Source organism: Hemiscyllium ocellatum, chromosome 19 (assembly GCF_020745735.1).
Source record: "Hemiscyllium ocellatum isolate sHemOce1 chromosome 19, sHemOce1.pat.X.cur, whole genome shotgun sequence".
Taxonomy (NCBI): Eukaryota; Metazoa; Chordata; class Chondrichthyes; order Orectolobiformes; family Hemiscylliidae; genus Hemiscyllium; species Hemiscyllium ocellatum.
Genome location: NC_083419.1, coordinates 12,096,598 through 12,109,179, shown reverse-complemented (window position 1 = coordinate 12,109,179; position 12,582 = coordinate 12,096,598). Strand labels below are relative to the sequence as shown.

The 12,582-nt window shown below is 40.4% G+C and overlaps 1 protein-coding gene across 8 annotated transcripts in view; it reads right to left on the bottom strand.

The window, feature by feature from the left end:
- Nucleotides 1-12,582, bottom strand: part of rxylt1 (ribitol xylosyltransferase 1) — a 45,465-nt gene that overhangs the window by 30,347 nt on the left and 2,536 nt on the right. For 2 of the 8 annotated variants that reach the window (XM_060839228.1, XM_060839231.1), the window contains exons 2-3: nt 3,163-3,286; nt 664-847 (exon numbers count right to left, since the gene is read on the bottom strand). The exons of 1 other annotated variant lie outside the window; for it this stretch is intronic. In XM_060839228.1, the coding sequence (XP_060695211.1) occupies nt 664-847; nt 3,163-3,168 (190 nt within the window). In that variant the 5' untranslated portion in view covers nt 3,169-3,286. Of the gene's footprint in view, nt 1-663; nt 868-3,162; nt 3,287-12,582 lie in introns of those variants that run through there. 5 more of the 8 variants (XM_060839226.1, XM_060839229.1, XM_060839227.1 and 2 more) reach the window with 4 other exon arrangements.

Here is a 12,582-nt window from a genome sequence, read left to right as displayed (position 1 = left end):
CTGTATTTTGCAAAGACAATGTTTGCTTTGTAGCATAGGGTTACTTATTGATGCAAAGTTAATTCTGGAGACCTGCTCTTTGCTCAGCAGCAGCTGGAGGCTGCAATTAAGTTCAACACTTATCTCCAGCAATAAAGAAGTGACATAAAGAAGTTACATGACTCATCTCAGGCCTCTTTGATGCATCTTTTATAGCATGCTCACTAATGGGGAAAGAAAACAAGAAACAGCAGAGAGAGAAATGTGAGTGGAGTCAGGAAGATGTGGATGGAGAACATTGGGTAAGATTTAACCACATCTATAGAGTCATGAAAGCAGGGCTACCTGTTTACATGCTCAATCAAAGAAAATTAAGCAAAAATAAAGAACAGTCTCGGCCCAGAACTGCAAAATTACATAGTTCATAGATTTGAAATCCCATTATCATGGAAGACAACATCAACATCCTTCCTGAAAGTTATGAGAGATGTTCAGACAATTTATTCAGAAAGGAGGTCTCAGCACAGCACCCAAACGCATTCATCTAAATTGAACAACTATTGCTGCAAAATATATTCTCACAATATTTGAAATTAGTTGGAATATTTTTTGTACACTCTGTTAAAAAAAATGCAGCATTGATGTAATGATGCGTACAAACAAATATTTCCAAAATGGATTTACCGATTGCAGCTTTGCCCCAGATCTGCACCTTCTTCTGTCTGGGTCGGTGTTGTAAAATTTGTTTCTGAAATCCCTGTAGCTGAACTTTATGCTGGAAAGCATTCTCCATCTTTTCATCCTCTTCCCATGGATTCCACTCATTATCCTGTTCTGGGTGTTGAAAATCATCTTGCTCTTCAACAATCTGCAATGGACGGGTACTGTCTGCAAATCCATATTTAACAGAGTATATGAAAAAAAGTCTCCATCTCAACATCTTAGGAGCAAAAGGATTCTTGCAGAAAAACTCAGATGTGTTTACAGAGTACTAATAACACAATATTCGCTCCCAAAACAATAGAAACTTTTACAGAAAAAAAACATCATTTATTATCAATACGCTTTCCCTGTTTAAGGCTTTTCTTGCAATTTTTTCTTCTCTGCTTGCCTAGCTGGGACTAGCCTCCACTGTTGCAGGCTGCCTTCCAGTGTGTTGGCCAACTGGCTGTTATTCACACATTGGCTATTTTAGTGGGCATTTTGACGACGCCAATAGAGACAGTTTCTCACTCTCTACTCATGATTTTGAGTGCCTCTATCAAATCCCCCCTCAACATTCTCTTTTCCAAAGAAAACAGCTCTGGCTCAATGAGCTAATTATAACTACTCCACAGTTCAGAAATGCTGAGGACAAGTGTGGTCTCCAGCTGCTGCCACCAACTGAGCAAAGAGTGGGTTTTCAGAATTCACTCAGTATCAATATGCAACCATATGCTGCAAAAGCAAACATTGTCTTCATAGAAGACAGGTGACAGATGTCTAATGCAAGATTAGAGGTAATTTAACTAATCTCTCATCAGTCAAAGCCTGGGGTATTTCCGGAAGTATAAAAGTCTTCAGCAAATGTCTGACAAAATCTGTGTGTATGTGCGCGTTGGGGTGGGGGTGGCAAAGAAAAGCCCTTCCCAATATTGAGGACAGTTCATTAAGATTGGAGAAGGAGGCAAGTATGCTGAAGGAATTTTGGAAGAGACAGGAGAACAGAATTTGACATGAAATCAGAAAAAAAGTGGTGGGGCGGCAAATCAGAAGTTGACAGATTTTCAATAAATTGATAAGTCTAAGGGTAAATTTGCAAAAGGCACAAGCGGAGAAAAATGTGGCTCAGGATTATTTTGTGGATCCGAATTCCAGATGCATTAAGTCAAATTGCTCCTTTTGCCGATATATCTAAATCAGAAATGACTCAAATATTCTTCCACTCTGAACACAAATTGAAAGATTAAATCCTTTAGCTAAAAAAAGAGACACTGAACCAAGTTTTTGACGGACCAGCTTGACCCAATAAGAAAAGGTCTGCTCTCAAAAATTTGGTAGGTCAGTGGAAGAAAGTGATATTACAATGTAAAGACTAAATAGCTTTGAAATATTAAATCAAAGCAGAAAGTACAGATGAAATAGAGAAGTCATTCAATTAAAAAAGGCTTGACCCTCATTCCTACCATTTTCATGGCATTATCCAATCAGACTGACTCCAAAGTGTCAGGAATAAGATAGCATAGCACAGACAAGAATGTACTTTTACAAGCATATGTATAGACTTTTATGAACTTATAACTGCTGATTTGATTAATATAGATGTAAAATGAGCACTAGCTTCTCAGATGGAGTTTATTGTGTTGATTTTGTAACATTTTCAAATCAATATGTTCTCTTGTAAAAACTGCTGTGGATGCCAGAGATCCAAAATAAAAACAGAAAGTGCTAGAAACAGTGGTCTTTGGAAGAAGAGTCATGTTAGTTTTGCAACATTAACTGTTTCTCTCTCTCTGTCTCTCTCTACAGACGTTGTCAGACCTGCTTGGTATCTCCAGCAATTTCTGTTTTTTTGTTATAAATTCTTAAGGGTCCACAACACAGAAAAAGGCCCTTCAGTCCATTGAGTCTGCACCAGTCAAAAACAACCACCTAACTCTTCTAATTCCATTTCTCAGTACTTTGCCAAAAAACTTGTATGCCTTAGTATCACAATCACACATTTAAATGTTATGGGGGTTTCTGCCTCTACCATCCTTACAGACAGTGACTTTCATATTCCTACTACCCTGTTTCCTCCCTCTAAACCTCCCTTACCTTAAACCTATGCCCTCAGTCATTGATCCTCCATCATTAGGAAAAGTTCCTTCCTGTCTACCCAGCAATGTCCCTCACAAGGTTATATATCTCAATCATGTCCTCTCTCAACCACCTGTTTCTAAGGAAAAGAACCCAGTCTATCTAATCTCTCTTCATAACCAAAACTCTCCAGTCCAGGCAACATTTTGGTAAATCTCCTCTGCATCCTTTCCAGTGCAATTACATTCCACCTATAACGTATTCCATAATTTAAGAACTGCACACAATACTTTAGCTGTGACTTAACTAATACTTTATACAGTTCCAGCATAACCTCCCTGCTCTTGAATTCTATACTTCTGCTAATAATGGCAAGAATCTCATATGCCTCATCATTTTATTTACCTGCATTACCACTTTAAGGGACTGGTGGACATACACACCAAGGTCCCTCTGATCCCCAATGTTCTGCTGTCCATCATGAATTCCCTTGGTTTGGTCTGTCCAAATGTATCAGCTTGTACTTATCCTGATTGAATTCAATTTCGCACTTATTAGTTCATCTGACCAGCATATCTTCATCCTCCTGTAATATTTTCTTGTACTGATGTTTAGAATCTATACTGTACTTCTGTTTTTGGCATGAATTAATAATTCATTTATGATATTTTATTACATTAAGGCACATAAAAGCAGCAAAATATTCATAGTTTCCATTAACACAATAGATTTCCTTTGTAAAAGCAAAAGTGAGTGGGATCAGATTTTGGTCACCCCCAAGTGGTTTCCTGATGAAATAATGTGAGAACCACTAATCAAAGACTTGGCTTCTGAAACTCAAATTATTTTAATTTCTTTGTTATATTAAACTTGGTGAGGTGCAGGTAGGTAGAACACTGTGATTAAAGATAACCTTGAAGTCTCAAAATAACTAGAGCAAAACATCTAAGTGAATTGAATAACTGTACTCAAAATTTAATCTCAAGTGCAAAACATGGCACGCATTTCATGAACATTGATTAAGAGCTAACAATGAAACTGAAATATTCTTAGCAGATTTTACAATCAACAAATTTATGTTCATTGTTGATTTGTTTCGACTAATATTCATGGAAGGTAAGCATTAGTTTCTCAGAATAGGTTTGTGTTGATTTTATAACAGAGTCCTTCAAATAAGCACATTCATTCAATATGTAGCAACAATCAATAAAGGAAAAAGATTATTCAAACTAAAGTTGAGGACGTTGTGACCACAGTTCCAGTGATTTAGTTAGTTGGCAGAAGAAATAGAAACTGCTTAAAGACATACAGTCCCTACTATTTTTTCATCCCAGGAAGGGTACTACTACATTGGAGGGGGTTCAGAAAATATTTGGGACTGGAGGGCTTGAGTTATAATAAGAGGCTGGACAGGCTGGGACATTTTTCACTGGAGCGTAAGTGATTGAGGGCTGACCTTATAGAGGTTTATAGAATCATGAGGGGTAGAGATAAGGTGAATAGTAAAGGTCTTTCCCCTTGGGTAGGCGAGTTCAAAACTAGGTTAAAAATCACACAACACCAGGTTATAGTCCAACAGATTTAACTGGAAGCACTAACTTTCGGAGCGCTACTCCTTTATCAGGTGGCTGTAATGGAGCAGCGCTCCAAAAGCTAGTGCTTCCAATTAAACCTGTTGGACTATAACCTGGTGTTGTGTGATTTTTAACTTTGTACACTCCAGTCCAACACCGGCATCTCCAAATCAGTTCAAAACTAGTAGGCATATTTTTAAAGTGAGAGGGAAAAGATGCAAAAGGGACACGAGGGGCAACTTTTTCACACAGAGGATAGTTCTTATGTGGAATGAACTGCCAGAGGAAGTGGTAGATGCAATTGCAATTACAATTACGTCATTTAAAAGACATTTGAACAAGTGCATGAATAGGAAAGGTTTTGAGGCATACGGGTCAAATGCAGGCAAGTGGGACTAATTTAGTTTAAGAAATTTGATCAGCATGGACAAGTTGGACTGAAAGGTCTGCTTCCGTGTTGTATGAGTCAATAGCTCTATGACTCTAAATCTCTTGATACCCTTAGTGGGAAAAAAATATCAATCACAGCATTGAATATAGTCAATTACTTAGCACCCACAGTCCTCTGGCGCTGAGAACTGAAAAGATCCACAACTCTCTGAGTGAAGAAATCTCTCATCTCAGCCTGAAATGTCTGAAAAAATGATCAGAGTACTTTCAGACTGCCATAAACAGGGCGAATAAAGAGGCACCAATGCATACATTATCTTTGCATTTCATAAGCTACCACAGAATAAGAACTCGTGATTGGTAGAAGGGTCGATGTATTAGCATGGATACCGGACTGGCTAAATAACAGCAGAGCAACATCAATAGTTACTTATAGATTGTTAAATAAAAACTAGTGAAGCCCACAGGATTCAGTGGTGGGGCCTCAACTACTCAGAAAACTGTGGATGCAGGAAATCTGAAACGATCACAGAGAATGCTGCAAAACAGATCAGGTCTGGTAGCTTCTATGAAGAGAGAACCAGACCAAACTGAAGAAGAGTCACAACAGATTTGAAACTGCACAAAACACTACATAGGACAAACAGGAAAACAGCTAACGATCCGCATCCATGAACACCAACTAGCCACAAAACGACACGACCAGCTATCCTTAGTAGCCACACATGCAGATGACAAGCAACATGAGTTCGACTGGGACAACACTACTATTATAGGACAGGCCAAACAGAGAACAGCCAGGGAATTCCTAGAGGCATGGCACTCACCCACAGATTCAATCAATAAGCACACCGACCTGGACCCAATATACCGGCCACTGCAGTGGACAGCTGGAACTGACAACCGGAAGCGGCAGATTCAAACCACTACAAATGGCAGAGGAAACATCACAGAAGCGCTTCACAGGAGGCTCCCAAGCACTGAGGATGTCACCTGGACAGGGGACGAAACGTCTGCAACACAAATTCCCAGCTCGGCGAACAGAACCACAACAGATTTGAAACATTAACTGTTTCTCTCTTCACGCACTCTGCCAGACCTGCTGAATTTATTCAGTATTCTCTTGTTTGTTTAGTAATGGTAATGACTTGGATAAAGGACCAAGTGTCCTACAGCCAAATATATATTGGTGACACAAAATAGGTCGGAGAGCAAGTTGTGAGGAGAATACAAAGATGTGAGTTTACATACAAGACAGAAACAGAAGTAGACCACTCAATCTCTACACCCACTTTACTACTCAGATTATGGCTGATCAGTTCATTATGTCCTTATGCTGTCCCTATAATTTTTCAGCCCTTTATCAAGATTCTATCTGGCTTAATCTTTAAAGTATTCAAATGATCTGCTTTCACCCCTTTTGAGAAAGTGCTCCAATGTCTGGATGTAGGTTTGCTTGCTGAGTGGAAGGTTTATTTTCAGATGTTTCGTCACCAAACTAGATAACATCATCAGTGAGCCTCCAGTGAAGCACTGGTGGTTTGGCCTGCTTTGTATTGTGTGTTTAGGTTTCCTTGAGTTGGTGATGGCATTTCCAGTGGTGATATCATTTCCTGTTTTTTTCCAAGGGGGTGGTAAATGGGATCCACGTGTATTGATAGAGTTCTGATTGGAACAGACCATGAATGGACAGACACAGGACAACAAGCTATTGACATTAGATAGCGACAAACACAGAAAATGAAAAAGCTAGGCCTGCAGAAAAAAAAGACAAACTTACACAAACTAACAATGCAGACAACACAGAAGCATGGATTAAAAAAGAACTTGTCTGACCTACCCTTAACAGAAACTGAAAAAGCAGTCTTAGTAAGAGGATTAAATTACAACTTCCAGGATGTGGACAAGAAAGGTGTCTTAGCAGCATTAGAACCAATACTGAAAGACAAACTCACAGAAGAAACCCAGCAAACCATCAGACAGACAGTTGCACCAACATTAAGCAGGAAAAAGGAAGAAAACACACTCAATACACAAGAAAGTAAAGCCCTAGAAGGACTAAAAAAAATTGTCATCCTATTTGTGGACAAAGAATGCTTGACAGTCATTCTAAATCGAAGAGACTACATTGAGAAAGAGAGCACACTGCTTGCAGACACCAACACTCACCAACAAGTGGCGATAGACCCGACCCCACAATTAGAGAACTGAATCACAGCCCTACGCAACAAACTTCAGAAATCTGGAGAAATAAATAAGACTGACTTCCAAAAAATGAAACCAGACAGATCCTACACACCACACTTCTATGGATTACCCAAAATTCACAAACCAGGAGCCCCCCTCAGACCCATAGTCTTTCTACCTGGAACACCAACTTACACAGTGGCCAAGGAGCTACACCAAAGACTAAAACATTGAGTAGAAGACTCACGCCACTCCATCCACACCACCCAACAAGTCCTGAATACCAAAGACACTAAGATAGGAAAAGATAAAATAATGGTGTCATTTGATGTAACAGCCCTATTCACATCAACCTGGCCAATGAAACACTGACTACACCAGTATAAGAACCAAAGACACATACACCAAACACCACCAACTTCATCAGCAAGGACAGTATCATCAAGCTAGTGGACCTATGCCTTACCACCCACTTTACCTTCAATAACAAAACCTAGAGACAAACCAACAGAACACCCATGGCATCTCCGACATCAGGGTTCTTAACAGAGGCAGTAATGCAGAGACTCGAACAAATAGCTCTGCCAACCATCCAACCCAAATTTTGGTTTCATTATGTGGATGACACCTTTGTCATCACTAAATGAAAGAAATTAGAGGAAACCATCAAGACCATCAACAATACCCTTACTGGCATAAAATACACTAAAGAGGAGGACAACAACATCAAACTGCTATTCCATATGTTGCAGTAGAGCGAACGGCCAATGGGGAACTTCAAACCAGCATCTACAGGAAAACAACACATACAGACCAAATATTGAACTACAGAAGCAATCATCCCAACACCCACAAACGAAGCTGTATCAGAACATTATTTCAATGAGCCAACACACACTGCAGCACAGAGGAACTCTGAGCAGCTGAGAAAAATCAGAATACAGTGTACTTAAAAAAAAGGGCACCCAATGAACACAGTCCGCTGTCGATTTCTCAGCAACAAACCCAAACAAGCAGACAAAACACATTCAGAAACTCGAGCCACTCTCCCCTACATCAAAGACATCTCATAAATGACTGCCAGACTACTCAGAACGCTTGGCATCATGGTAGCCCACAAACCCACCAACACACTAAATCGGCAGCTAATGAACTTGAAAGACCCTATACAGACAACAATCAAAACTAATGTCATTTTCAAAATACCTTCTAAGAACAGTAACACTACATTGGTCAAACAGGCAGAAAACTAGCCACCAGGATACATGAACATCAGTTAGCCACAAAAAGACATGACCCACTCTCACTAGTATCTTTACAACAGATGAGGAAGGACACCAATTTGACTGGGACAACACATCCATCCTAGGACAAGCCAAACAGAGACACACATGAGAATTCCTAGAAACATGGCATTCCAACTGGAATTCTATCAACAAACACATTGACTTGGATCCCATTTACCACCCCCTGAGAAGAACAGGAAATGATATCACCAACCCAAAGAAACCTAAACACATAAATGAAAGGTTGGCCTTACGACCAGTGCTTCACTGGAGGTTCATTGATGATGTTAGTTGGTATGGTGATGAAAGGTCTGAAAACAAACCTTCCAACTCAGCGAGTGAACTTACATCCAGAGCCTCAACCTGAGCTACAAACCTTCTCAAAACTCACTCGCTCCAATGTCTCCTAACCTTCTGAGAAACCATTTCTTCACATCTATGTCTTGAATGGGTAACTTCTTATTTTTAAATAATATCCCCTTGTTCCCCTACAAGAGGAAACAAACTTTACATATCCATCTTGTCAAGACTTCTCAGGATCTGTCACTGGACTCCAAATGTTAACCCTGCTTTGTCTCCGTATTGTTGCCAGACCTGCTGAGTTTCTGCAGCAATTTCTGTCTTTGTTTCGACTTTCAGTATCCACAATTCTTTGTTTTACATCTGCTCAGGGTCTTATCTGTATCAATAACTTAACTCAATCTTCACTGGATGCAAGCCCAGCTTTGCTATACAAAACAATGCACAACAACAGCTAGCAGACAGATGCAGCAGGTGCTTGGGAAGACTAATGGAACGTTGGCCAGGATCACTTGTAGTGCAATAGTACTGTCCATACTGTTGGGCTTGTAGGTCTAGGTTCAAGTCCCACCTGTTCCAGAGATGTGCAAAAAACATCTTTGAACAGCTTGATTAGAAAATATGAGAAGTTTGAGTGCTACTAGAAATGAAATGTTTGCCCTTATTTCAAGGGAATTGAAGTTTCATAGGAGGGAAATCTTACTCCAACTATACAAGGCGTGGGTGAGCTCATATCTGTACTACTATGAACAATTTTAATCCCCTTATTTAGGCAAGATATCATTTCAATGGAGGCAGATCAAGGAAGGTTCATTGGGATGATCCTGGTATGAAGGGATTATCTGATGAGCAAAGGTTAAACACATCAGGTCTCTACTCACTGGAATTTAGAAGAGTTTCAGATGATCTCATTGAGACATAGTGAACCTTAAGGGGTTTGACAGGGTAAACGCTGAGAAGATGTTTTTCATCATGGGAGAGTCTAGGACCTGAGGGCATAGTCCTAGAATTTAAATCTGAGGTGAGAAGGAATTTCTTCTCTCAAAGGGTTGAGTGCCTTTGGAACTCCTTCCTAAAGACAGCTGTGGGGGCAGAGTCCTTGTGTATATTTTAAGGTTGAGATAAAATATATCCTTGTTCAGTAGGAGAATCAATGTTTTTGGGGAAAGGCCAGGAAATTGGATGTGAGGAATTCTGGATCAGCTATGATCCTATTGAATGGTGGAGCACACTTGAGGGGCCAAATGGCCCCCTCCTGCTCCTATTTCTTATGGACTTATTTCTGCATCTCAAAGAATTGCATTCTCTCACTATTTAGGTAAAATGCTTCTGTTTATACTTCTTGCCGAAATGGATCATAATGGATAATAATGTCTTTTCCCACATTATGCTCTATTTGTAACCTTTGCCTTCTGACTTAATTCATGTATGTAGCTTGGTAGCCCCACATGCTCCTGGTGTGGGGATAACACACGAGTGCAGATAGAAGATTATGTTCCTGTCAGAAAACAGCATGTATAAATGGGTCTCTTTCTGACATGACGTGATTAACGGGACTGCACAGAGGTTTGATAATTTATATTAATGATTTATATAGGGGATGTGAAGGCATGGTATTTACAGACAACACAAAGATAAGTTGGAAAATATGTTGTGAAGAGGACATTAGGAGTTGGCAGATTGATTACAGATAGGTTGAGTGACTGGGCAGATGGAGTATAATGTGGGGAAATGTAAAGTTGTTCATTTTGGCAGGAATAATTAAGCAAAGTAATGTCATTATAGTCTCAGAGGACCATAGGGCTGCTCGCTCATTAACGAGACATAAGTGATGGTAACATGACTCTCAGTTTAATCTGAGGGTTGCCATGACTTAGTTGAGGAGGTTGAGAAGTCAGGACCTTCACAGGAACCTCAAACAGTGCAAGAACTGAACCCATGCTGTTGGCATCACTGTGCCTAACAAACTGAGCTAAATTATCACCAGGAGCAAAGTATTACTTAAGTGGAACCCAAGTGAAGAATTCCGAGGTGCAAAGGGATCAATGTGTTTGCATGTACAAATCACAAAATGTTAGCAGTTGCAGCAAGGGATTGAGACGGGTAATAGAATGTTATTCCTAATTTTAGAAAGGCATTGAACAGAAAAGGGCATTGGCGAGAGCAATTCTTGAATGTTGTGTGCAGTTCCGTCTCTTTATTTAAGGAAGAATGCAAATGTGCTGGAGGTGGTTCAGAATGGAAATACGAGACTGGAATTAATGGGCTATCGTCAGAGCTGCAGAGTCATAGACATCCAGCACAGAAACAGATCCTTCAGGCCTACTATTCATGCTGACCAAATTCTCCTGTTCCAGCAACCTCCTGGTAAATAGTTTCTGAACCCTCCACAATTTAATAATTCTCACCTACCAAAACAAACTTGCAGCATTATGTTAATGCACACGTTATGTTAAAATGTTCTCTCACTCTCTCTCTCTCTTCCACTTATTAAAATATGCAATGAAAATACTTTTGAGATTTACTTTTAGCTGTTAAAGGTGAGATTCTATCTTCCTCTTGCGTCACCACACACCCTTAACAATTAGGAATACTGTAGTATGCCCTGTCCCTTGACTGTAAGACTATTCACCAAACAAGCAGGATTTGTGTGAAGATTAATTGAACATAGGAATTAGAAGTAGTAGGCCGTCACACCTGCACTACCAATTATGGCTGAATTTCTGCCAAAAAGCTGTTTTGCCGTACTATCTCAATATCCTTTGGTATCTTTAACATCAAGAAATCTATTGATTTCTGTCTTGAATATACTCAACGACTGAACATTCACAGCTCTATGGAATAGAGAATCCCAAAAATTCATCACATTTTGCATAAAAAAGATCACCTCTGTTTTGAACAACCCAACTCTTATTCTGAGACTGTATCCCTTGGTTCTAGACACCCCAGTCTGGGAAACAGCCTTCCTGCACCTACCCTGTCAAACTTTATAAGAATGACATGGCGGTGAGTTGGAACAGGAATTTTTAGGGTATCAGGATGACATTAGTTGGCATGGAGAGACCATGATGAGTGAGTAGTTGTCTTATGACTGGGCTTATTTCCACTGGACTCTGTAAAAGTGAACACATGTTAGCACACAAGTTCGGAAATCATCTTGACAAGGTGGGTGTGGAAATAATGCTTTCTATTTAAGGGGAGTCCAGAACAGAGGATTCCCCCTTTTATGACAGTGTTGGGAATTTATTTTCTCCTCAGACTGTTGTGCAAGTTTGGAACGCTGCTTCAGAAAAGCTGGAGGTGAGATCACAGAGTATTTTAAAGACACAGACAGCTAGATTCGTACTGGAGTGAGAATCAAAGATTATTTGGAGCAGATGTGACTGTAAATTTGAAACACAAATAGGCCAATCATTGTCACACTGAATAAGAGGGGTGGCTCAAAATGCCAAGCAGCCTACTCTTGCTCTTGTTACTTATGGTTGATCCCCTTATTCAAAAACCAGGATCCAGTTCAAGAGTTACAAACAAGGAATAAAAGTATCTCCACATCTGTCATAACATATTCTACAAGACATTTACACACCTCAACAAGATAATTTCTAATTCTTCCAAACACCAGAGAGTATAAGTCTATTCCACAGCAATTTTGGTACAGGATCTAGGTCTAGACATCTAGCAATTTGGGGTCGTGGGGAAAATGAGATGGGGGAATGCGGGGAGTTGAGAAGGGACGTTGACCGGAGGGGTGTGATGGAGGATCGCTGGGGTATTGGGGACAATTTGTCAATGGGCTCTGGGGGTTGATTAGAAAGGGGATGTTGGGGATCGGACTGGGAAATAGGTATTACAGACCTTGGGGGGAGGGGAGAAGAGAATCGGGTGGGTTGAATTGGGGAGGGGGATGTTAGGGATCTGGGGGTGGGTACTGGGGATCCGTGGGGAAGCTGGGGGTTGCGGATCAAGGGGGTGTTGGAGATCTGGGGATGGTTGGGATCTGAGGGGAGTTTTGGTGATCGGGGGGTGGGTTGGGGATCAGGGTGTGTGATGGGGATTGGGGAGTGTGTTGGTGATTGGGCGGGATTGGT